This window comes from Delphinus delphis, chromosome 4 (assembly GCF_949987515.2).
Source record: "Delphinus delphis chromosome 4, mDelDel1.2, whole genome shotgun sequence".
Classification (NCBI taxonomy): domain Eukaryota; kingdom Metazoa; phylum Chordata; class Mammalia; order Artiodactyla; family Delphinidae; genus Delphinus; species Delphinus delphis.
Window position 1 is genome coordinate 110,853,900 of NC_082686.1, and position 26,195 is coordinate 110,880,094.

Here is a 26,195-nt window from a genome sequence, read left to right on the forward strand (position 1 = left end):
ATCAGCATTGTGAGTGACTTCTTTGTGAATCACGTGATAATTTTCAGACACTGGAAGAATAGTCCCTCTAATTTTTGTTCCATTCCCAGTACAATAGCTACAGACATGACCCACTTTTAAGTTTAATCTGCATTATTAACATTTTCTGCATCCCTTTCTTAAATCTGGACAATCAACAAAACAATAATTCAACCCCTGATTTGTAGTGTTTGCCAGTTTCCATGGTGTAAATACTCTCACCATGGTTGATTTCAAACTACTAACATGATGTAAATGAACACAAAGTTGGGAAGAGATGTGCAGGAGCACAGCATTATGTGTTATTTCTACCACGCAAGTACCATTGATGTAAATTACCTCAGTAGCATAGATAATGATAAAATGCAAAATAATTAGCCAGTGATGTATTTATTACCCTTTTTCATATAACTTATTTGATTGTAACTTGATATAATCTAATTTTGAATGATGGCTACATAACCACCAGATCACAAAATTCCTGAAACTTTAACACTTGGCTTTTGTGAGCTTTTAGGAGCCAGCTTCAGCTCACGGCTGCCCCTGGCCACTCTGACTCCATTTGTCTGCCAGGGTACCCCTCTCCCACACAGCCCATCTGGCCAGGCCCCGGCCCCAGAGGGAGGAAGAAAAACCGGGCTACTGATCACAGGACTTGGTGAACCATGAGGGTATTTTAGAGGGATCTACCTTCTCTTTGAGGGAGACAGCTCTAATTTGGAGGGTCTTAAGTTGAGGCATTGGTGGAATCGGCAGCATTAAGTACTGGTTGTTAAGAGCACAGCACTGGGGTTGGCTGCTGGGCTTGAATCGCAGCTCTGACCCTCAGGGCCTTATGCTCCTTTTTTTTTTATTTTTTAAAATTTATTTCTTTTTGGCTATATTGGGTCTTCATTGCTGCACGCGGGCTTTCTCTAGTTGCGGCGAGCAGGGGCTACTCTTCATTGCGGTACGTGGGCTTCTCACTGCGGTGGCTTCTCTTTTTGCAGAGCACGGGTTCTAGCTGCCCAGGCTCAGAAACTGTGGTGCTCCATCTTAGTTGCTCCGCGGCATGTGGGATCTTCCCGGACCAAGGCTCGAACCCGTGTCCCCTGCATCGGCAGGCAGACTCTCAACCACTGCGCCACCAGGGAAGTCCGGGCCATTTGATCCTGAATAAATAGCTCAATCTCTCTGTGCCTCAGTTTCCTCATGTGAAATGGAAATAACAATGACACTTGCTCCACAGGGTTGTAAAGATTAAATGATATATGGACTTAAAGCAGTTAAGGGAATTCCCTGGTGGTCTGGTGGTTATGACTCTGCTCTTTCACCACTGGAGAGCTAAGATCCCACAGGCCACATAGCACAGCCCCCCCAAAAAATAAAAAGCAGTTAACAAAGTGGCACAAAATGCTCAATATATATTAGTTATCATTAGTAGTATTCAACTCATAGTGGCTTTCTACAAACTCATTTGTTGGGTACTACATTCCTTGTTACACATAGAAAATATATATAGCCAATATTTGCATGATTTTAAGGTTGCAAAAGCCTCCACATGCATAACCTGATGGGAGCCTCATGGTGATCCCAGGAGGCAGTCATCATATGATTATCGTTCCCCACTCAATGTCATCTACGGGCGGAATGATGGCCCGGAGACACACAGCCACGGGCCAACCAGTCAGAGCAGGGTCCACGGGTTATGTTCTCCTTCAGCTGCTCCCAAGGCTTTAATGGACATTTTTGTTGAGCTCTTTATAGCCCCCAAACAGCAAGAACTGGCAGAACTACTACTGAGATGTGAGCCATTTGACTTGGGATTTCTTAGCCAGTGAGTTAGGCTGGACTATTTGCACATAATTCTGTAAATATGTATTCATATGTGGTAAAGATAGCAAATTCAGAAAGCCAGTAACTTAGGAGAGAAAGCAGTTTATTTTCTCCTACATCACTGCCTTGTAGACATTTTATCAGACTGCACTGAAGATAAATGAGGGAGAGCTCTCATGTTTTCCCTTTTCCCAAGCAAAAAGGAGTAATCAGAATATGTCCATCTTGCTCTGGGGAGAAGGTTCAAAGCACAGACCTTCCCCCTAAATTCACAGTGTGGTCAGATGGGTTTTTACAGGGAAACAGGGACAATCAGGTCAAATTTGTTCACTCCTTGTTTGAGCAAGGTGTGGGGCAATTGGAGCACTGGAAGGGGTTACAAATTCCCAACGTTTATCAAAATTACAAATGCCTACTTTTTTTGGTAGGGGGCCGTATTGGGTCTTCGTTGCTGCACGCGGGCTTTCTCTAGTTGCGGCGAGCAGGGGCTACTCTTCATTGCGGTGCGTGGGCTTCTCACTGCGGTGGCTTCTCTTGTTGTGGAGCACGGGCTCTAGGCTCGTGGGCTTTAGCAGTTGCAGCACACAAGCTCAGTAGTTGTGGCTCACAGGCTTAGTTGCTCCATGGCATGTGGGATCTTCCTGGACCAGGGCTCAAATCTGTGTCCCCTGCATTGCAGGCGGATTCTTAACTACTGAGCCACCAGGGAAGTCCACAAATGCCTACGTTTTTGATTCAGCAGTTCCACTACAGGAATTTACCCCTCAGAGATCCTCCCATGTATGGAAAATGAGGGACTGCATCATTGTTCATAATAGGCCAAGACTGGAAACAAGCTAAGTGTCCATCAGTGGGGAACTTCCAAATAATCATAGTACTTCCAAGCAAGGCATTACCATGCAGCCCTTAAAAAAAATGTAAGTGATCTATATATACTGCTATAGAATAATTTCTAAAAATATGTTAAGTACCAAAGCAAGTAGGGATGCTCATATGCATTTATTTATAAATACATGAAATATTTCTGGAAGGAGATATGAGAAACTAGAAACAGGAGAACAAAGTAAGTAGGGCACAGGAAGAAAAGGAGACTTTCTACTATATATCCTTTAGAAAATCTTTTGAATTTTATTCCATTTGTATGCATTATATGTTCAAACTAAATAAATGTTGGAATACAAGCTGGTGTGGGCGCCGATAGAAAAAGAGCGATTTTCAAATCAAATGGCTGTTTCCTCTGAGTTAGAGGCTGCGGAGTGGTGACTGGAGAAGGTAAGACGGAAGGACGGGTTCAGGCCCTGGTTCCCCCTGCTCACCCTTGCCTCTCCACAGCAACAGACGGAGGTGGCCCGCAGGGCCCAGACCCAGGAAGAGAAGCTGGCTGCTGCCCTCAGGGTGGAGGCGCACAACACTTCCTGCCAAATCCAGAGCCTGCAGGCTGAGACGGAATCCTTACGGGCCCTGGTGAGTGGACCAGGAAGAGCCTTGGCCTTTCCTGTGTGAAGTTTTACTCTCAACTGTCTAACTGTAGTCATATGGGTTTCCCATCTCACAGCACATGAGTTCTGAGGCCTGCAAAGGATCAACCGATACCAAATGACAAATGTCGTAGACACAGTTAGTGCCCCAGTGAAATCCCCTTCACCAGGCTGCTGCCATGACTGTTGGCTGCTGACGCCACAGATGCCCAGAGACTTGCCCTCTGCCAAAAAGAAGACCTGGCCTAGGATGGTAGGCGTGCCCCCCCAGTCCTCAGCCATTGGCCAATGACTGACTGACAGTGGGGTTTAAAAGCCCAGTCCACTTGCTTCGAAGTGGACTCTGCTCTGTGTTGTAATCCACACTCCAGAGCTCTCCAAGGGATCAGGCTGTAGCCACAGTCCAGCCAAGACCACCTCCTGGCTTAACACTTTACATTGCCCTGAGCTGCTTTCCTTCTCCCCCTTTTCCTGAAAGGAACTCCTTAATTATTGGCATGTACCAGGATCCCTGTGTCTGACTCTGCTTCTGGGGAACCCAAGCAAAACTAGTAAGCTAGTTAGCTCTTCAGACTCGCTGTGGTTTGTGGACGGATCTCTTGCATTATTAATTATTATTATTAGTTAAAATGATTATTAATAATACAGTAATCCACCTTCTGATCTCTGGGATGGACTGAAGTTCTGTTAGGGTCAAGCACGGCTCCTCCTGGATGCCTCCAGGGGGCCATGTGTACTGAATCAAACCACAGGTGTTCGTACACACCAGAGTGCACGAAGGGATTGGGTTGTATAATCCCTGTGCAGCTGAGGTAGTCTGGACGTCACTGAGGCCCAAGAAGCCCCTCTCTCCCAACAGCCTCAAGTCCTGGGCTATTTGGGTACCCATTCTTCCACCACCACCCCCGCATACACCTCATCTCAGTATTGCCACCCATGACAGCTCCATCACAAACCACCAGCCCCACCTCCTGCTTTAGCCACAGCCTGCCACCAAGTTAGCTCAAGTATTTGCTCTAGTTGGTTCCCCTCAGAAACAATTTTTCCTCTGCCTACTGCCAAGATCATCCCATCACCCCCAGTTCCCTTCCTTCAAAGGTCTTCAGTTCACTTGGTCCGTTGTCCTCGGCAACAAGGTCACATGGTGCCCAGTCAGCTCAGGGAAGATGCTCAGTCTTGCTACAACAGGACACACGTCTCATTGCTCCACTTTTCTCCGAGTCATCCTCTGATGGGATCTGGGTCAGTGCAAGGGGGTGTGAGGAAAGGATCTGAGGTGAGAAAGATCAGGAAACTACAGCCTAAATCACTGCTACTTTAACTAAAAAGTTGTCTGAAAGAGATTGCGTTGTTCAGTGTTATGTGGATTTTATGCTAATCAGTTTTATTCACCTGCCATAACCCTTGATAAACATCCTAATGTTGGGAATGCAGTTGCTTTAGACACAGTTAAGAGGTTGCCATTTCTCCCCCAGAGGTCCTTGTGGCTGCCAAAATTGCCACTCTTCTGGTGATAGAAAGTTCCAGGCAAAAGGTGAGGGATGTATCCTCAAGCCACATCATCAAAAACAAAGCCTGGAGAAATTGCAGCCTAAGTAGCTGGTGCACATCACCCAGCTCGTATTGCACACACATGTATTGGGAGCCTACTACGTGCTGAGCCCTCCCTTAAACTTGGGAGAGGCCATCAAGAATTATATGTTTCCTGTCTTCTAAACGCTCATCACCTGATTGGTAAAAGAAAACCAGTACACAAATGACAGAACAAAGCAGGGGTACTTCCTGTGTTCCCCAGAGTGGATGCTCCAGCAGTCTCCATCCTCACACGCCCCCAGCCCGCCCTTACCTCTGCCCCTTGGTAGATGCTGTCACCAGCACTGTTCTGCAGAGAAGATGAATGTCCTCCAACTTGAGGTCTCCGGCTTCCATTTCCCACCTCAAAATATCTCTGAAGCTTTATCCACCCTCTCCTCCCTTCGATAGACTCCACCTGTCTCCTGTTGCACCATCTGGGCCATTCCTCTATCTACTGTCCCCTCTCTCCTGCTTTATCAGTGTCCCCACCCCCTGGAATTGCCTGTGGGTAAAATAGAAAGTCTTCCTGTGCCAGACCTTCCAATACCACCCGACTCGGGCTTCATTTTAATGCCCAGAACTCATCCTTTGCTTTCCTACACTTGAGCCCTTGGATATGTTCTCCCATGTCTAGAAGGAGACTCCTCCCCCGACTCTGCCTCCTCTACCTGCTCCTGTCATCCACACCCTGGGCACAGGTGAGGTGGAGCTCACCAAAGTGCCACACCCACCGTGAAGCCTAGACCCTGACTCCAGAGCTGGGGTGATCCCTCCCACCTGCCACCCACTCACACTCAAAGCCCCTGGTTCATGTGGTTATATCAGCTCATGCACTGAACTCACATTAACTCCTGGAGGGTAGGGTCCATGTCTAATTAGTTTTATGTCCCCAAACCACTTGGTACAGTGCCCAAAACACAATTTCTTCAAAGTGATAGAAACAGTAATAAGAGCATGCTTACCTGCAATCTCTCATCAGAGCTTCACGGAAACATTAAGTAGGGTAGACTGTGACTGCATCCCATTTTGCCGAAGAGAAAACTGTGGTTCAGGGATTTGCCCACTAACACGAGTCATAAGTAGAGAGGCAGAGCTCTCTGGCTCTATCATGCACTAGATGGTGGCTGTCCTGTGGAGTTCGGGACGGGCACTCAGACCCTGGAGTCTTGAATCCTGGCTCCTCTACTCACTAGCTGTGTGACCTCCCGAAGATGCCGTTTTCTCCCTTGTACAGTGAGGATCTATTTTGGTTATCACATCCATCTGCTGTGTTAGTGGCTTAGGACAACAGGAAATCATTTGTTCCTTTATTCAGCAATTTAGGGAGCACTCGGCAGAGATGGCTTTTCTCCATGCCATGTGGCATCTGCTGGGGCTGGAACGTCCAAGAATGGCTGCTTCAGCTCACATGCCCAATGCCTCAGCTCTGCATCTCTTTTTCTCTCTCCACGTGGTCTCTGCACATACCTGGCTTTGACTTCCTCGTATCATGGCAGTCTTACATTGTTGGACCTGGCATCTGGCTTCCCTCAGAGGGTGCGCACAGAAAGTACCAGGCCTCTTTAACACCTGGGCTTGAAAGTCCCTGAATATCATTTATGCAGCATTCTGTTGGTCAAAGCAGTCACAGACCAGCCCAGATTCCACAGGAATCTGCCTCTTGATGAGACAGTGGCAAAATCACGGAGAGAAAGTGCAGGTGGGATGGAGATCATTGTTGCAGCTGCCTTTGGAAATGTGATCAACCACTGAACCATCATAGAATTTTCCTCATAAAGTCATTGGCATGATTAACTAGATAATGCAGGTCAAGCCCTTAGCACCATGCCCGGCACAGAGTCAATAAGTGGTATCTGTTATTAATTATCATTATAAAATTATTATTATAACCTCTAGTATAGTAGCCCCAAGTTGGCAGCATCTGATCACCACACCTAAACCCCGTGGTCCTGACTATTGGAACAAATAGGACAAGAACTCACCCCCCAACCAGAAGATGGAGCAGTGACGTGCTGGCTGGGCTCGGAACCCAGGATGGGCTGCCTCTGTCCCCTGTGGCTCTAGTAGATCAGAGTTCTGGTCGCTGGGCCTTGCAGGCAAGGTCAGGAACACAGATGAGCCAGAACAGGTAGCACACACGTGTACGGCTTTCCAACATGGCAGAGTTCATCCAGCCATCCTGCTACCCTCAGTCACAGTAACCTGTGCACACACAGGCCCTCAAAGCTATGTAAGCCTCAGACAGCCGAGCTGGTGACATTTTCAGCTCCTTTGCCAACAAGGCACTGTTTATAGCGGCAGCCAGGCATCAATAATGGTGTCTGAGGGCCCCTGAGCTCTGTGTTCAGTCAACTCAGACCAGGAATGGAATTCAGTCCAGAAATCACAGAAGGTCACTATTTTACTTTCCGGAGGGCTTAGCAATTTAAGGAAGTCCCTTCAGATCTCTAGAGACAAGAGTAAGCATGCTTTTGTGATCTCAGTTTGCTTGCTGGTGCTGTGTCGTGAGTGGGCCGGGGCAGGAGACCCACAGCATGGCTGATCATAGAGACTCAAGCACAGGCATCTCTGTGAGAACCAGGTCAAGATGTCAGGGACATAGGTGCAGAAGCTTGACTTGGACTCTAAGGGTCTAATGGAAAAGACGTGGCACCTCTGATAGGTGTTCCCATGAACCCACCTTGGGCAGTGGGTCCTAAGTCTTCAGCGAAAAACCCCAAGCCACATGGAAAAGTCACCACGTACACAGGGCAAAAACTATAGACAGGTGATCCAAACCTGATTCCATGAAAAGTTTTTCCAAATCACAGATGTTACAGGTCCAATGTCAACAACCACCACTCACAAACCAAGTAGTTCCCTGATAAACAAAGGGAGAAAACCCAGAGAGGTTGGAACGAATGATTCTCAAAGTCCAGGTGACCATTTCTGCATCCTCACTGCCATGGAGGGGTTTTCAGATCTCACCAGCAAAATAATAACCAGACCAGACACTGATCTAGATTTATTTCCACTAATCACATTTTGCCACCTGTAGACATACCTAGGATGGGAATCTGACTCAACTTCCTCATATCCTATGGAATTGGGAAGATTTAAATAAGATAATATGGTGGCCTCTGCTTAACAGCAGCCATGATTCAAGGTGACATCATGACCAAGAGTCTTCTATTTCAGCCACAGTGGTCAAAAAGGGTATAGAAACTTGTTTCATCAAGACTTGACTCAGTCCAATTTAGAAAGGTATTTATTTGTTTCTTATGCGTTATATAAAATAAAAAGCCAGATGCTAAATTATAGAACTACATAATTACTACTACTAAAAGATGTTAAAGAGAGGGGCATACCATTTTTTTATTGGTCAGCCCTACAGTTTGCAGGGCTTGGTATATGGAAAGATGAGAAGAAAGTTTCAGTCTAGTGGGGAGACAGATAGGGCAATAAGTGCACCATAATAAAAGTGCTGTCACTTGGGAAACACACACACACACCCCTATTCTGTGCCAGGCCCTGTCCTGTCGCTGGGGTTACAGAGACTAGGTTCCTGCTCTCAAAGAGCTCAGCATCTGCTAGAGCAGACATGCCCCTAAGAAGCTCAGCCCGCTATGATAAGTTCAAGGGCATGCATGTGCTTGGGTAGCTGTGAAACCCAGAGGAGGGACACCCTAACACAGCCTGGTGGTGGCAGAGGCAAGAGGGCATCAAGGAAGTCTTCCTAGGAGATGTAACCCCTGAGCTTGGACGTGGGGTGAATAGGAGTCAGCCAGGTGAGGAGAAGGGGAGATACAAGCCCAGATTTGGACTTTAGACAGCACACTGTGGCTGCTGTGGGGGGATACAGAGGGAGAGGAACCACAGGCAGGGAGATGAGCTAGGAGGCCATGGAGGTTACCCCAGGTGAGAGGTGATAAGAATCGATCTGGGGCATTGGTGGCTGGACAAGAGGGGGCACGTATGGGAAAATGTTTCTGAATGTACAAGAGGTAGGACTCAGTGATGACTGAATTTGGGAGGGAAGCAGGATCAGGGCCGTATCTTTCCCCGGTTTCTAGCTCATGTGGGTTCACCAGCTGGAGCACAGGAGAGGAGGGGCCAGCAGGTTCCAAAGGAAGCCAACGGCACCATTTTGGACACCTTGATTTGAATAGGGCCCATGGCCTGCATATATTTCCAGTAAGAACCTCAGTACCGAGTCTGCTTGGGGCAGAGATCTGTGCTGGACGCATCAACACAGGAGTCATCCACAGAGATGACCAAGCTGCGAGTGGAGTGAGACCAACCTGCACAGCACAGCTCAGGGAGAGGAGGGGGCGAATGGGCAGCAAGGGGCAGAGGAACTAGCAAGATGTGCTACTAAAACACTAAAAACCACAGTGAGTGTGTAGAGACCAGAGACATTCGTTCTGACTGTGGGAATCTGGGAGGAATGCAGGAGGAGACTGCGTTCCAGCTGGATGGTGGGTGGTGGTTCACCAAGAAAAAACACCTGCAAACTGCCTCGTGTGTGTGTGTGTGTGTGTGTGTGTGTGTGTGTGTGAATCTCTCTCTCTCTCTCTCTCTCTCTCTCTCTCTCTCTCACTTGTCCTCTCTTGTTCTCTCTCACACTCATCTGCCTCTTCTCTCATCATTCTCTCTCATCCGGCTCTCCAGTTCCTGTCTCTCTCCCCCTCCTTCTTCCTCTTCTCCCTCCCCACCTCCACCCCTGTTGGAAGGATCAGTGAATCAGACTAAGCAAGACTCTGGCCTCCCCAGGAGGATTCATTACTTCCCCACTGAGCCACGTCAGCCTGTCAAGGTCATCGTCCTGGGAGAAACAGAAAGACCAGGCCGATGCCAGCCCCTCCCACTGCTCTGCCCATCTCCCTCTTCCAAGGCCCTGCCCATCGGCCTTGGGTCTGGACCGTATATTCCCTCTCTTGTAGAAACGAGGCCTGGAGAACACCTTGCACGATGCCAAGCACTGGCACGACATCGAGCTGCAGAACCTGGGCGCCGTGGTCAGCAGGCTGGAGGCGGAGCTCAGGGAGATGCGCACAGAGGCGGAGCAGCAGCTGCAGGCCCGCGAGCACCTGCTGGCACACAAGTGCCAGATGCAGCGGGACGTGGCGTCCTACCATGCGCTGCTGGACCGCGAGGAGAGCAGGTGCGTCTCTGCTCGGCTTTGTTAGGAAAGGAGTAGATACTCTTGGGTTTAAACTAGACACTTTTTCAAACACTGTAGAAGTAATTAGTGTAAAAAGGAGAAATCACCTCCCAAACTTCCCAACACCCAGCCCCACTCCCACAGCCTGTGTCCTTCCAGGATTTTTCTATTCATATATGTGCAAATATATAGACAAAAATATATTATGTACTTATGTATGTATACGTATATGTGTGGATGTTTGTATGCATTCATAGATGCAGATATACAGCCACACACCACAGACATACCTATATGTGTTCATGCATACTTCCTACCATACATGGTGGCAGTTAGGAACGCTTTCAGCTGCCTGTAATAAAACCTAATTAGTGTAGCTATAAACTAATGCTCCTGAAACTTTAATATGCACTCAAAACATGCCAAGCCTGGGCACCTTTTTAAAATGCAGATTCTATTTCCGAAGGTCTGAGGTGGGGCCTGAAACTCTGCATTTCTGACAAAACTCTCAGGTGACGTCTATACTGCTGGTCCACAGACCACACTTTGAGCAGCAAGGGCATAAACCATGTTTACCTAAGAGTTCCAGAAATGAGGTAGGCCAGGCTGCTCCGTGATGTCAGTCAGGTCCCAAGCTCATTTCATCCCTCTGATACACCATCCCTGTCTTCATCTTTGTCACCCCCAATTGCCAAATGCCTACCACAGCTCCAGACATCATAACCAGACATCATGCATGGCCAGAAAAGGGGAGGCAAGAGGAAACAGCAGAAAGGCTTTTCCCTGCATGGCTCACTCCTTTTTTCAGTGAAGGAAAAATGTTTCGGGGAGGCTCCAACAGACTTTCCCTCCTATCTCACATGACCAGACCTACCTGCAAGGGATGCTGGGAAAGCAACTATTTAGCTTTTCCAGCCTCCATACTGGAGAGAGGCAACAGGTTGGGAATGGCATGTATAAGTCTATGTATATATATGTGTGTATGTGGTATATATACATATATGTATACACATATATGTGTATACACATACATATGTAGTCTTTTTTTAATGGGTAAGGTTTCCTGTGGCATATGCATGAGTCTTGGGGCTTAGCTTCCTTGCCAGCTTTTTAAGGAAACTGAAGCCTTTATCACAATTCTGTATCGTCATATTGCCCTCCAAGGTCCCTTCTGTGGCATACATTGAATGAGGAAGAGAATACATAGTAGAATAGCAGCTCTAAGAGACAACTTATCAATTACGTAGTACAACCCCTCCTGATTCCAGAGAGAATAAGAAGGCCAGAGCAGAAAAGGATTTGCCAGTGATCAAAATAGGAGGAAGAGGCAGAGCTGGACCAGAGCCTAGGTCTCCTGGGTCTCCAGTGTGCTCTGTACCATCCCTTTCTCAGAATGCAAGAGGGCCACATGGAAGCAACCTAACCCTTGCTCTTTCAGACAAAAACATGTCATCCAGCTCCTTTCCAGCTGTCTTTTTATTAGACTGATTTCTGTTGATTATAAAAGCTAGATGTTTGTAACAAAGCAAATTTTTTCAGATGCCTATGAATATCTGACTACACAAAATCGTATTAAACAAATCCAAAAAGTAACAAGATAGACTGAATTTACTTCAAGAATATAAGGACTCCATCCAGTGAGTGCCTGCTATGTGCCAGCACAGTCTTAAGCTCTATGTTATCGTCATTTCTCCACAAAACCCTGCCAGAACTACATCATTATCCCCACTTTACAGCCAGGAAACAAAACCTCAGAGAGCTTCAATCATTTGCCCAAGGTCACACAGCTAATTACCATGGAGGTGGGATTTGAAAGCCAAACTGTCTTGTTCCAAAGGCCAAATTCTTTCCGTGAGACTTTCGTATAATTCTGTTGTGATTTCTTTACTAATTTTCATCATCCATTGCTTGTCTCACTCAAATGTGTTTTTTGGGTTTTGTTTGTTTGTTTCAGCTAATGGAGAAACACCCTCTTTTCATGAAGAAGATGCTACCTTCCTCACCGAGTGACCAGCGAAGTTCCTTGAGGAGTCCCCACCCCCTCACACCCCACAACCTGCATCTTCCCTCACCCTCCCCACCCCCATCCCAAGCTGGATTCCCTGCTGGATTCCCCAGCTGGCTCAGCTTGAGCTGAAAAGCTTCCTGGAAGTGGAGAGTGTCCTGCTGCCTGAATTCAAATAGTCTGTAGCTTGAGCAACCTCCCTTGCCCCTCTCCAAATAAATGCTTCGTGTGTGGCTTCCAGTCTGCCCACCTTGTTCAATCCACTGTCGGATGGAGATGGATATCACTTTACCTGCCTGGCCTTTCCTCATGGGGCCATTCTTAAAGGCTTCTGGAAGGGTCCCTGAGCGTGATGCCATCTTCCTTGTTGTTCAAGGGTCAGCTGCCCTTGGGTTTATCAACATAAATGTGCCTCTTGGGCAAGAGTTGTGCTCATGGCAGGCAAGATTGCCACCACTGGAGGCAAAAACAACGTTCTTGCTACAGAGGGGGTCTGTGTGTATCATAACCACAGGCATCACCAAGTATTTGGGTGTCTTTAACGTGCTCTTCGTGGGTGGTAATGCACAGACACATCCACTTCACTGCTGTTGTCAGAGCACTTCTCGATCAGCTTAAATGGAGCTTCAGTTTAAATCTGTGGGGGATGAATTAGGCTGTGGTTGCCTACACTTGCAGCCTCAGAATATACTTCAAGGGTCCTTCCCCAGCCCTCTCAGGGCCCAGGCCAGCCAAATATAGTTCATGAATCCGCCACATACCCAGCCAAGACTCCCCGGCCTTCTGATTAAAACTGAAACCACCACCTGTGTCCTAGCGCAGTCTCGCATGCCTCCAAAACCACACACACGCAGCCCAGACTTAATTTCTCAATTCTTCCCCCAAGCTTCTGTCAGTCCACCTGTCACACAGAATTGCAGACCAAAATATCCAAGCTGAGTCTCTGTCCTCATGTAAGCTGCTAATCCAGACAGAACGATGTGTCCAATATGGGCACATTGGAAGACACCCTCCCTCAGTACCTGGGCTTCCGAATAGCTAAGGCCGACATAAACAAATGAAATCTTATTTACCCTTAAGAAAGCTGGAAAGAGAAGCAAGGCAAGACATTAGGTCTCCCGGTTGAAATTGCTCCAGCTGCTTTCCCTTTTTGGCTTCCAGGATCAAAGAAATTGTAATAATAAGTCCCGTGGGCAGGACAGCTATTTACAGTTTGTATGGCACCTTCGCACAATTCCCTCTGTTGTCTGAGGCACAGAAATCATCAAGACACCACCTAATGCTGCATTTCAGCAAAGCTGCATTTCAGCAAAGCACCAATCCCCTCTGCAGCTGCACACCCAGGGGTGCCCACGACTGAAACACTGGGCACCAGGGCCTCCCCAGAAGAGAGAGTGTGCGCCTGGCTATATCAAATGCCCATTCACTGAGGTCTGTTTCTTTTCTTTCTTGCTTGTTACAGTGAATTTTTGCCCCCCAGCCAAGACCTGAATCCCTAACCTAAACACAGCTGGAGGGCCTCAGAAGGAGGTACTTCTGTGTCTGAATGGCTGTGCATTTTCCAGAACCTGGAAGCTGTCTCAGCCACGGGAGGAAGGGGAGAATGGATTTGCACACCCTCCTGAGTTTCCACCAGACGCACGCTGTGCCGGGCCGCACACACTCGGTCTCCTTGGCTCCGTAATCTCAAAGAGCAGCTGCCTTAAACCATTAAGTTAATCATCCTTTGGCAGGGAGAGCCCAGCAGACTTGTGCTTCCAGTTCTCAGCACAGTTTCTTGCTGTTTCTAATGAGGCTTCATTAACAGGTAAGAAAAGGCACTGCTGACCCCCTGACTCCTCTGGGGCCTCATTTAACTCAGACTCCCTCTTACAACATCCAGTACAATTACACTCTGGCGGCAGTTCACTGACAGGTGGCAGGGAGGATGCTGCTTGTGCTGGTCTCAAGGACAGAGTGTTTGTTCTGGGGCAGACCAGAGAAGGGCTCCCGACGGACTCCTCTGAAAGCGCAGACAGGCTCTATCTCCAGACGAGGTAACGAATTCCACTGGCCTCTGGCCTGGCTCCTGGAGCACAGTGTAAACTCCCACTGAGATTGCTAGAACATCCACTGGATTTCAGACCAAAGTCCTTAAGTCTCACCTTCATTATCATCTATGACACTTCCAAGCACCTGCTGGTGCCCAGACATTTTGTTGCACTTTGGGGATCCCAGTAAAAAGAAGAGACAGTTTCTGCGCTGGTGGGTTTACAATCTCTTTGAGGAGTTCACATGTGCACATAAGAGGAGAAACAAAGCAAAGCAGGCAGAGCAGCACATTACACTTTGCACAACCCCTTCACATCAAATTCAGATTATCGTAGGAAACATGAACATAGACATTCAGATCTGATCTCTGTTGGTTTCGGTAAGATGATTCAACAGGAATCATCAAGCACCATGCTGGTCTCTGATTATCTCCAAATAGCACACAAATATTTTTTCCAGATTTATTAAGATAAAATTGACATACAACACTGTATAAGTTTAAGGTATACAGAATGATGATTTGATATATTGTGAAATGACTACCACAATAAGTTAACATCCATTATCTTAAATAGAGAGCAAAAATATTTTTCTTCCTTGTGATGAGAACCCTTAGGATTCACTCTCATTTTTTTTTTTTTTTTTTTGCGATACGCAGGCCTCTCACTGCTGTGGCCTCTCCCGTTGCGGAGCACAGGCTCCGGACGCGCAGGCTCAGCGGCCATGGCTCATGGGCCCAGCCGCTCCACAGCATGTGGGATCTTCCCAGACCGGGGCACGAACCCGCGTCCCCTGCATCGGCAGGCGGACTCTCAACCACTGCGCCACCAGGGAAGCCCAGGATTCATTCTCTTAATAACTTTCATCTGTACCATACAGCAGTGTTAACTATAGTCATCATGCTAACTATAACATCATGTATGTTACGTCCCTAGTACTTATTTATCATACACTAGAAGTTTATACCTTTTGACCACCTTCATCCAATTTCCCCTCCCCCTACCCCGTACCTCTGGTAACCACAAATCTGATCTCTTTTTCCATGAGTTGTTTTTTTTTTTTAAGGTGTCACACATAAGTGAGAGCATACAGTATTTGTCTTTCCGTGTCTGACTTACTTCACTTGGTATAACGCATTCGAATTCCATCCATGTTATCACAAATAGCAAGATTTCGTTCTTTCTAATGGCTGAATAATATTCACTGTGTGTATGTGTGTGCATGTGTGTGTGTGTAGGTATGTGTGTGTGTAATCTCACAACTTCTTTATCCATTATCCATCAATGGACACTTAGGTTGTTTCCATACCTTGGCTTTAGTAAGTAATGATGCTATGAACATGGGGGTGCAGATATCTCTTTCACATAGTGTTTTCATTTCCTTTGGATATAGTCCCAGAAGTGGAAATGCTGGATGATGTGGCAGTTCTATTTTTAATTTTTTGAGGAAACTCCACACTGTTTTCCATAGCAATGGTACCAATTTACAATCCTACAAGGGTTCCCTTTTCTCCACATCCTCCCAGCATTTGCTATCTTTTGTCTTTTTGATGCTAACCATTTTAACAGGCATGAGGTGACATACTGTGATTTTGATTTACATTTTCCTAATGATTAGTGATGTCGAGCATCTTTTCACTTACCTGTTGGCCATTCATATATCTTCTTTGGAAAAATGTTTGCATGCCCTTTGCCCATTTTTTAATTGGGTTATTTGGTTTTTTTGTTATTGAGTTGTGTGAGTTCCTTATTTTAATTTGGATGTTAACCCCTTATCAGATGTATAGTTTGCAAATATTTTTTCCCAATCCGTAGGTTGTCTTTTCTTTTGTTGATTGTTTCTTCTGCTGCACAGAAGCTTTTCAGTTTGATGTAGTCCCACTTGTTTACTTTTTATTTTGTTTCTTGTACTTTAGGTGTCATCCAAAAAATCATTTGTCAAGACCCATGTCAAAGAGCTTTTTTCCTATGTTTTCTTTGAGGACTTTTATGGGTTTCCATCTTGCATTTAAGTCTTTAATCCATTTTGAGTTAATTTGTGTGAGTGGTGTAAGATAAGAATCCAGTTTCATTGTTTTATGTGTGAATATCCAATTTTGCCAGTTACTGAAGAGACTGTGTTTTCTTCATTGAGTATTTTTGGCTCCCTTGTCAAATACTAGTTGACCATATATGTGTGGGTTTATTTCTGGGCTCTCAGTTCTGTTCCATTGGTCTATGTGGCTGTTTTATGCCAATATCATACTGTTTTGATTACTATAGCTTGAAATCGGGAAGTGTGATGCCTCCCACTTTGTTCTTCTTTCTCAGGATTGTTTTCACTATTCAGGATTTTTGTGGTTCCATGTAAATTTTAGAAGTGTTTTTTCTACTTCTGTAAAAAATGCCATTGGAATCTTGATAGGAATTGCACTGAATTTCTAAATGGCTTTGAGTAGTATAGATATTTTAACAATATTAATTCTTCTAATCCATGAACACAGAATGCCTTTCCATTTCTTTGTGTCTTCTTTGATTTCTCTCATCAGTGTCTTATAGTTTTCACTGTAGAGATTTTTCACCTCCCTGGTTAAATGTATTCCTAAGTATTTTATTGTTTTTGATGCTATCGTGCTATAGATATCCTTTCATAAACACATAATCTTTTTGTTTTGAGAAATGGTAAAAGAGGATGGTGCCTCTTTGGGGCAATTCTAGCATCTTATCTGGGGTTGCTGGACTTAGAAAATAAAAATACAAGGTGCCCAGTTGAATCTGAATTTCAGATAAATAATTTTTAATAGAAGTATGTCCCACATATTGTCTGAGACATATGTCTACTAAAAAGTTATCTGGCAGCCCTAATCATATCAGACAGAAACACTCCATACTTCATATCCCTGGACCTCAAATAATACATGAAGTTTTGTCCAGCATTTCTAGCTTGGATATTCCAACACACAAGAAGAGGAAGGGGTGACCCAGGCCATGTCCTTGCCCAATCTTGATTGAAAACTCCAACTCCTGACACAATAGCACAGGCAGGTCCAGTCATGTTCAAGAAATTAATCTGCTAGATGAGTGATGAAATAAAGCAAACTATTTTCTCCGCGGAAGCGACTGGCTTAATTAGATCATATAGACTGGTTATTTTGAACAATAGATTGAGCAGGAACCAGAGTAGATCCCAGCATAGATGTGCTGTGCTGCAGAGTCAACAAAAAACCCCATTATCCTGGTCATACACAAGAGGAAATTTTCTCCAGCTCCTCCTGAGAGTGAAAAGTAATTCACACCACAGGGAGTCAAGCTTTCAGTGTAGTTCTAGGATTGGACACAAAACCCATGTTGCATTTTAGGGGAAGGCATTTTGCAAAGTGGGTGAGCAACAAACTACATAATTTCTTTGGACAAGTCATAGATACTTTGTTGGCTTGTTTTGTTTTGTTTTGTTTTGTGCAGCGAAATTTCTTATTGAAGGCCTGAACAGGAAAAATGTATAAACAAGGTTCACAATTTTAAACTAAAAAGCACACTTGGCAAAAAAGCATACAAGTTGTTGCTAACCAGTGGTGCTCTGGGTGCTTTAAGAGGGAATCACAGGATGGGGGTGGTGGGGGGCGGGTGGCAGGAATCAATAGACTAGTGGTAGGTTCAGCACCTCATCATTTAGCTACTGGTGACCAAGAGAAAAGAGGTAAGAGAAACATATAGGGTCATACACTGTCCTGGGAAAGTTAAAGAGTGGTTTTACACATTATTTTGGGAATTCAGTCTTAGCAGTTTACCTGAGCAACCATCATGCTCAGTAGTGGAAAACTCACTCCAAGATTAAATCCTCTTCCTCAATAACCATTTATGCAGCCCTGTTACATGTCACCATGGTAGGTGCCAAGGATACAGAGATGTACAAAATGTGGACCTGCCTTCAAATAACCTAGATCAGCACTGTCCAATAGAAACAGAATGCACGCCACATATGTCATTTAAAATTTTCTAATAGTCACATTTTTAAAAGGGAGTGGGGGACAGGTGTATATATGTCAAACTAATTCTGATAACATTTTACTTAATCTCATTATATCCAAAATCCTATCATTTCAGCATGCAATTTATTAATTAGAAATTTTGCATTCTTTTGGGGTACTAAATCTTCTAATCTGGCTTATATTTTAGCCCTCTAGTCCATCTCAATTTGGATACTAAATTTTCATCAGAAGTACTTGATCTGTATTTAGCTCTCATAAAATTTATAGTTGAAAAAGTATATTTACAAATCCAAGTTATTCCAAACATACTTAAAAGTTTTCCAGTAAGTGAATTGAGGACCAAAAAATTGTTTTCCTTTGATGTTTACAACTATATTGACCACCTATATTCATCTTTTTCAGAAGAGTTCATGTAACTTTGAAGCAAAAGCATGTTAATTTCAAAACCACACCTGCCCAAGTTGAGTAAATCCACTCACTCTTGTGTCCAATTATTAATATCATGTTTAAGGAGGTATTACATAAATTGCAAAATCAATTCTAAATCTATAAATATCAAAAATGAAACATGTTTCAAATTTTTCTTATAAGTTTTACAGGACAAATATTCTATACTGTTTCAATTTTTAAATTAAAATTTTAATTAAAATTAAACAACATTTTAGTTTGCAAGGCAGAAATAAAGACACAGATGTAAAGAACAAGATGGACATCAGATGGACATCAAGGGGGAAGGGGGGGTGGGATGAACTGGGAGATTGGGATTGACATATATACACTAATATGTATAAAACAGATAACTAATGAGAACCTGCTGTATGTATAGCACAGGGAACTCCACTTCGCTGTACAGTAAAAACAAACACAACATTGTAAAACAACTATATCCCAATTTAAAAGAATTTTTTTTTTAAATTTCAGTTCCTCAGCCACACTAGCCATATTTCAAGAGCTCAATAGCCACACATGGATGGTGGCTACCATATTGGACAGTGAAGATTAAAGCTGAGTAGAGGTGGGTGGGATGTACAATGGGCTTAACCATGAAAACAACTGAGGTCATACTTGCAAGCTTATTTGTGAGAAGTCCTGCTTTCACTTCCCCAATTATGTCTGAAGTGCCTGGCAGGAGGATATCCCATAGTATCCTAAGTGAGTATAAATTGCGTGGCTGCCATTCCAACAGTTTTGCAGCCTTCCTCCAGGTAATCCTTCTATTCCACTGCACTGCTTCTCATAAGCAGCTCTTTTGGAAGGAGTTCCCCTAGCAGAGCGCTTGGCCTCCTGTGACATAGGTCTTTCATTTTATGTGCATCCCTCTCCTTTCTTTGACCTCTTGGAAGGGGTAATGAATCAAGAGAGGCTCACATGACCTCACATCTAGCTCCCACTTGCTCAGCTGAACCATTCTGCCAGTTCCCTCTCCCTCATTGCGACTTTCTCTCCAAGGTCCCACAGCCTCTCCCTCAGTCTAGCTACATCAGGACTTACCACCAACCACTTCGGTTCCTCAGACAGATGTGAACCCCACATCTGGGCTGAATTCATATTCTTTTCTCGGCCCTGTGCAAATCAGGGTATGTGACCAGGCATCTGTTTCAATGTCCCCAGATATTTCCTAAGTTTTAAGAAACTCCTGAACTGTCCATTTTAGTTAGGGGGGCTAATCTCCCCAGAGCACAAAAGGGACCTCTAGGGAACAGGGCAGTCCAACTCCACAGGGTCTCAGCTGGACCCAGCCTGAGTGCCCTAATACATACTATGTTCATAGGAGTTAAGGCATCATTGATTATAAAATGCACCATTACTGGATGTAACCCTAAGAAATAAAACCACCCCAAATGAAGTCTACTAGGACACCCCTGATAAAGCTGAGACACTAAAGGCCTCAGTTTATGGGTAAATGAGAATATACAGAAAAGAGATAGCAATGCGGAGAGGGGGAAGATGGCGGAAGAGTAAGACGCAGAGATCACCTTCCTCCCCACAGATACATCAGAAATACACCTACACGTGGAACAACTCCTACAGAACACCTACTGAATGCTGGCAGAAGACCTCAGACCTCCCAAAAGGCAAGAAACTCCCCACGTACCTGGGTACGGCAAAAGAAAAAAGAATAAACAGAGACAAAAGGATAGGGACGGGACCTGCACCAGTGGGAGGGAGCTGTGAAGGAGGAAATGTTTCCACACACTAGGAAGCCCCTTCGCGTGCGCGGAGACTGCGGGAGGCGGAGCGGGGGGGAGCTTCGGGCCGCGGAGCAGAGCACAGCAACAGGGGTGCGGAGGGCAAAGCGGAGAGATTCCTGCACAGAGGATTGGGGCCGACGGACACTCACCAGCCCGACAGGCTTGTCTGCTCACCCGCCGGTGCGGGCGGGGCTGGGAGCTGAGGCTCGGGTTTCAGTCGGAGCGCAGGGAGAGGACCGGGGTTGGCGGCGTGAACACAGCCTGCAGGGGTTAGTGCGCCACGGCTAGCCGGGAGGGAGTCTGGGGAAAAGTCTGGAGCTGCCGAAGAGGCAAGAGACTTTTTCTTCCCTCTTTGTTTCCTGGTGCGCGAGAAGAGGGGATTAAGAACGCTGCTTAAAGGAGCTCCAGAGACGGGCGCGAGCCGCGGCTAACATCGCGGACCCCAGAGATGGGCATGAGACGCTAAGGCTGCTGCTGCCGTCACCAAAAAGGCTGTGTGCGAGCACAGGTCACTCTCCACACCTCCCTTCCGGGGAGCCTGTGCAGCCCGCCACTGCCAGGGTCCCGGGATCCAGGGACAACTTCCTCGGGAGAACGCACGGCGCGCCTCAGGCTGGTGCAATGTCACGCCGGCCTCTGCCGCCGCAGGCTCGCCCTGCACTCCGTACCCCTCCCTCCCCCCGGCCTGAGTGAGCCAGAGCCCCCAAATCAGCGGCTCCTTTAACCCCGTCCTGTCTGAGCGAAGAACAGACGCCCTCCGGCGACCTACACGCAGAGGCGGGGCAAGATCCAAAGCTGAACCCTGGGAGCTGTGCTAACAAAGAAGAGAAAGGGAAATCTGTCCCAGCAGCCTCAGGAGCAGTGGATTAAATCTCCACAATCAACTTGATGTACCCTGCATCTGTGGAACACATGAATAGACAACGAATCATCCCAAATTGAGGAGGTGGACTTTGAGAGCAAGATTTATTATTTTTTCCCCGTTTCCTCTTTGTGTGAGTGTGTATGTGTATGCTTCTGTGTGAGATTTTGTCTGTATAGCTTTGCTTTCACCATTTGTCCTAGGGTTCCATCCGTCCTTTTTTTTTTTTTTAACTTTTAAAAATATTTTTTTCTTAATAATTATTGTTTTATTTTAATAGCTTTATTTTATTTTTTTTTATCCTCTTTCTTTCTACTTTTTCTCCTTTTATTCTGAGCCGTGTGGATGAAAGGCTCTTGGTGCTGCAGCCAGCAGTCAGAGCTGTGCCTCTGAGGTGGGAGAGCCAACTTCAGGACACTGGAAAACAAGAGACCTCCCAGCTCAATGTAACATCAAACGGCGAAAATCTCCCAGAGATCTCCATCTCAACACCAACACCCAGGTTCACTCGACCAGCAAGCTACAGTGCTGCACACACTATGCCAAACAACTAGCAACACAGCAACACAACCCCACCCATTAGCTGAGAGGTTGCCTAAAATCATAATAAGTCCACAGACACCCCAAAACACACCACCTGACGTGGACCTGCCCACCAGAAAGACAAGATCCAGCCTCATCCACTAGAACACAGGCACTAGTGCCCTCCACCAGGAAGCCTACACAACCCACTGAACCAACTTTAGCCACTGCAGACAGACACCAAAAACAACGGGAACTATGAACCTGCAGCCTGCAAAAAGGAGACCCCAAACACAGTAAGATAAGTAAAATGAGAAGACAGAAAAACACACAGCAGATGAAGGAGCAAGATAAAAACCCACCAGACCTAACAACTGAAGAGGAAATAGGCAGTCTACCTGAAAAAGAATTCAGAATAATGATAATAAAGATGATCCAAAATCTTGGAAATAGAATAGACAAAATGCAAGAAACATTTAACAAGGACCTAGAAGAACTAAAGATGAAACAAACAATGATGAACAATGCAATAAATGAAATGAAAAATACTCTAGATGGGATCAATAGCAGAATAACTGAGGCAGAAGAACGGATAAGTGACCTGGAAGATAAAATAGTGGAAATAACTACTGCAGAGCAGAAAAAAGAATGAAAAGAACTGAGGAAAATCTCAGAGACCGCTGGGACAACATTAAATGCACCAACATTCGAATTATAGGGGTTCCAGAAGAAGAAGAGAAAAAGAAAGGGACTGAGAAAATATTTGAAGCAAGTATAGTTGAAAACTTCCCTAATGTGGGAAAAGAAATAGTTAATCAAGTCCACCAAGCACAGAGAGTCCCATACAGGATAAATTCAAGGAGAAACATGCCATGACACATATTAATCAAACTGCCAAAAATGAAATACAAAGAAAACATATTAAAAGCAGCAAGGGAAAAACAACAAATAACACACAAGGGAATCCCCATAAGGTTAACAGCTGATCTTTCAGCAGAAACTCTTCAAGCCAGAAAGGACTGGCAGGACATATTTAAAGTGATGAAGGAGAAAAACCTACAACCAAGATTACTCAACCCAGCAAGGATCTCATTCAGATTTGATGGAGAAATTAAAACCTTTACAGACAAGCAAAAGCTGAGACAGTTCAGCACCACCAAACCAGCTTTACAACAAATGCTAAAGGAACTTCTCTAGGCAAGAAACACAAGAGAAGGAAAAGACCTATAATAAAACCCCAAACAATTAAGAAAATGGGAACAAGGACATACATATCGATAATTACCTTAAATGTAAATGGATTAAATGCTCCCACCAAAAGACACAGACTGGCTGAATGGATACAAAAACAAGACCCATATATATGCTGTCTACAAGAGACCCACTTCAGACCTAGAGACACATATAGACTGAAAGTGAGGGTATGGAAAAAGGTATTCCATGCAAATGTAAACCAAAATAAAGCTGGAGTAGCTATTCTCATATCAGACAAAATAGACTTTAAAATAAAGACTATTAGAAGAGACAAAGAAGGACACTACATAATGATCAAGGATCGATCCAAGACGAAGATATAACAATTGTAAATATTTATGCACCCAACATAGGAGCACCTCAATACATAAGGCAATGGACAGATCATCCAAAATGAAAGTAAATGAGGAAACACAAGTTTTAAATGATACATTAAACAAGATGGACTTAATTGATATTTATAGGACATTCCATCCAAAAACAACAGAATACACATTCTTCTCAAGTGCTCATGGAACATTCTCCAGGATAGATCATATCTTGGGTCACAAATCAAGCCTTGGTAAATCTTAGAAAATTGAAATTTTATCAAGTAACTTTTCCGACCACAACGCTATGAGACTAAATATCAATTACAGGAAAAGATCTGTAAAATATACAAACACATGGAGGCTAAACAATACACACTAGTTAATAACGAAGTGATTACTGAAGAAACCAAAAGGAAATCAAAAAATACCTAGAAACAAATGACAATGGAGACACGACAACCCAAAACCTATGGGATGCAACAAAAGCAATTCTAAGAGGGAAGTTTATAGCAATACAATCCTACCTTAAGAAACAGGAAACATCTCGATTAAACAACCTAACCTTGCACCTAAAGCAGTTAGAGAAAGAAGAACAAAAAAAAACCCCAAAATTAGCAGAAGGAAAGAAATCATGAAGATCAGGTCAGAAATAAATGAAAAAGAAATGAAGGAAACAATAGCAAAGATCAATAAAACTAAAAGCTGGTTCTTTGAGAAGATAAGCAAAATTGATAAACCATTAGCCAGACCCATCAAGAAAAACAGGGAGAAGACTCAAATCAATAGAATTAGAAATGAAAAAGGGGAAGTAACAACTGACACTGCAGAAATACAAAAGATCATGAGAGAGTACTACAAGCAACTCTATGCCAATGAAATGGACAAATTCTTAGAAATGCACAACCTGCCAAGACTGAATCAGGAAGAAATAGAAAATATGAACAGACCAATCACAAGCACTGAAATTGAAACTGTGATTAAAAATCTTCCAACAAAGAAAAGCCCAGGACCAGATGGCTTCACAGGCGAATTCTATCAAACATTTAGAGAAGAGCTAACACCTATCCTTCTCAAACTCTTCCAAAATATAGCAGAGGGAGGAACACTCCCAAATTCATTCTACGAGGCCACTATCACCCTGATATCAAAACCAGACAAGGATGTCACAAAGAAAGAAAACTACAGGCCAATATCACTGATGAACATAGATGCAAAAATCCTCAACAAACTACTAGCACACAGAATCCAACAGCACATTAAAAGGATCATACACCATGATCAAGTAGGGTTTATTCCAGGAATGCAAGGATTCTTCAATATACGCAAATTAATCAATGTGATACACCATATTAACAAATTGAAGGAGAATAGCCATATGATCATCTCAATAGATGCAGAGAAAGCTTTTGACAAAATTCAACACCGATTTATGATAAAAGCCCTGCAGAAAGTAGGCATAGAGGGAACTTTCCTCAACATAATAAAGGCCATATATGACAAACCCACAGCCAACATCGTCCTCAATGGTGAAAAACTGAAAGCATTTCCACTAAGATCAGGAACAAGAGAAGGTTGCCCACTCTCACCACTCTTATTCAATATAGTTTTGGAAGTTTTAGCCATAGCAATCAGAGAAGAAAAGGAATCCAAATCGGAAAAGAAGAAGTAAAGCTGTCACTGTTTGCAGATGACATGATACTATACATAGAGAATCCTAAAGATGCTACCAGAAAACTATTAGAGTTAATCAATGAAATTGGTAAAGTAGCAGGATACAAAATTAAAGCACAGAAATCTCTAGCATTCCTATACAGTAATGATGAAAATTCTGAAAGGGAAATCAAGAAAACACTCCCGTTTACCATTGCAACAAAAAGAATAAAATATCTAGGAATAAACCTACCTAAGGAGACAAAAGACCTGTATGCAGAAAATTATAAGACACTGATAAAAAAATTAAAGATGATACAAATAGATGGAGAGATATACCATGTTCTTGGATTGGAAGAATCAACATTGTGAAAATGACTCTACTACCCAAAACAACCTACAGGTTCGATGCAATCCTTAGCAAACTACCACTGGCATTTTTCACAGAACTAGAACAAAAAATTTCACAATTTGTATGGAAACACAAAAGACCCCGAATAGCCAGAGCAATCTTGAGAACGAGAAATGAAGCTGGAGAAATCAGGCTCCCTGACTTCAGACTATACTACAAAGCTATAGTAATCAAGACAGTATGGTACTGGCACAAAAACAGAAATATAGATCAATGGAACAGGATAGAAAGCCCAGAGATAAACCCATGCACATATGGTCACCTTATCTTTGATAAAGGAGGCAGGAATGTACAGTGGAGAAAGGACAGCCTCTTCAATAAGTGGTGCTGGGAAAACTGGACAGCTACATGTAAAAGTATGAGATTAGATCACTCTCTAACACCATACACAAAAATAAGCTCAAAATGGATTAAAGACCTAAATGTAAGGCCAGAAACTATCAAACTCTTAGAGGAAAACAGGCAGAACACTCTATGACATAAATCACAGCAAGATCCTTTTTGACCCACCTCCTAGAGAAATGGAAATAAAAACAAAAATAAACAAATGGGACCTAATGAAACTTCAAAGCTTTTGCACAGCAAAGGAAACCATAAACAAGACCAAAAGACAACCCTCAGAATGGGAGAAAATATTTGCAAATGAAGCAACTGACAAAGGATTAATCTCCAAAATTTACAAGCAGCTCATGCAGCTCAATAACAAAAAAACAGACAACCCAATCCAAAAATGGGCAGAAGACCTAAATAGACATTTCTCCAAAGAAGATATACAGACTGCCAACAAACACATGAAAGAATGTTCAACATCATTAAGCATTAGAGAAATCCAAACAAAACTACAATGAGATATCATCTCACACCAGTCAGAATGGCCATCATCAAAAAATCTAGAAACAATAAATGCTGGAGAGGGTGTGGAGAAAAGGGAACAATCTTGCACTGCTGGTGGGAATGTGA

The 26,195-nt window shown here is 44.2% G+C and overlaps 1 protein-coding gene across 1 annotated transcript in view; it reads left to right on the forward strand.

Moving 5' to 3' along the window:
- BFSP2 (beaded filament structural protein 2) overlaps window positions 1–12,263 on the forward strand; it is a 69,810-nt gene extending 57,547 nt beyond the window's left edge. The window contains exons 5-7 of the mRNA XM_060010035.1: window positions 3,166–3,297; window positions 9,809–10,029; window positions 11,984–12,263. Of these exons, the coding sequence (XP_059866018.1) occupies window positions 3,166–3,297; window positions 9,809–10,029; window positions 11,984–11,987 (357 nt within the window). The 3' untranslated portion in view covers window positions 11,988–12,263. The remainder of the gene's footprint in view (window positions 1–3,165; window positions 3,298–9,808; window positions 10,030–11,983) is intronic.
- Window positions 12,264–26,195: the final 13,932 nt, after the last annotated feature.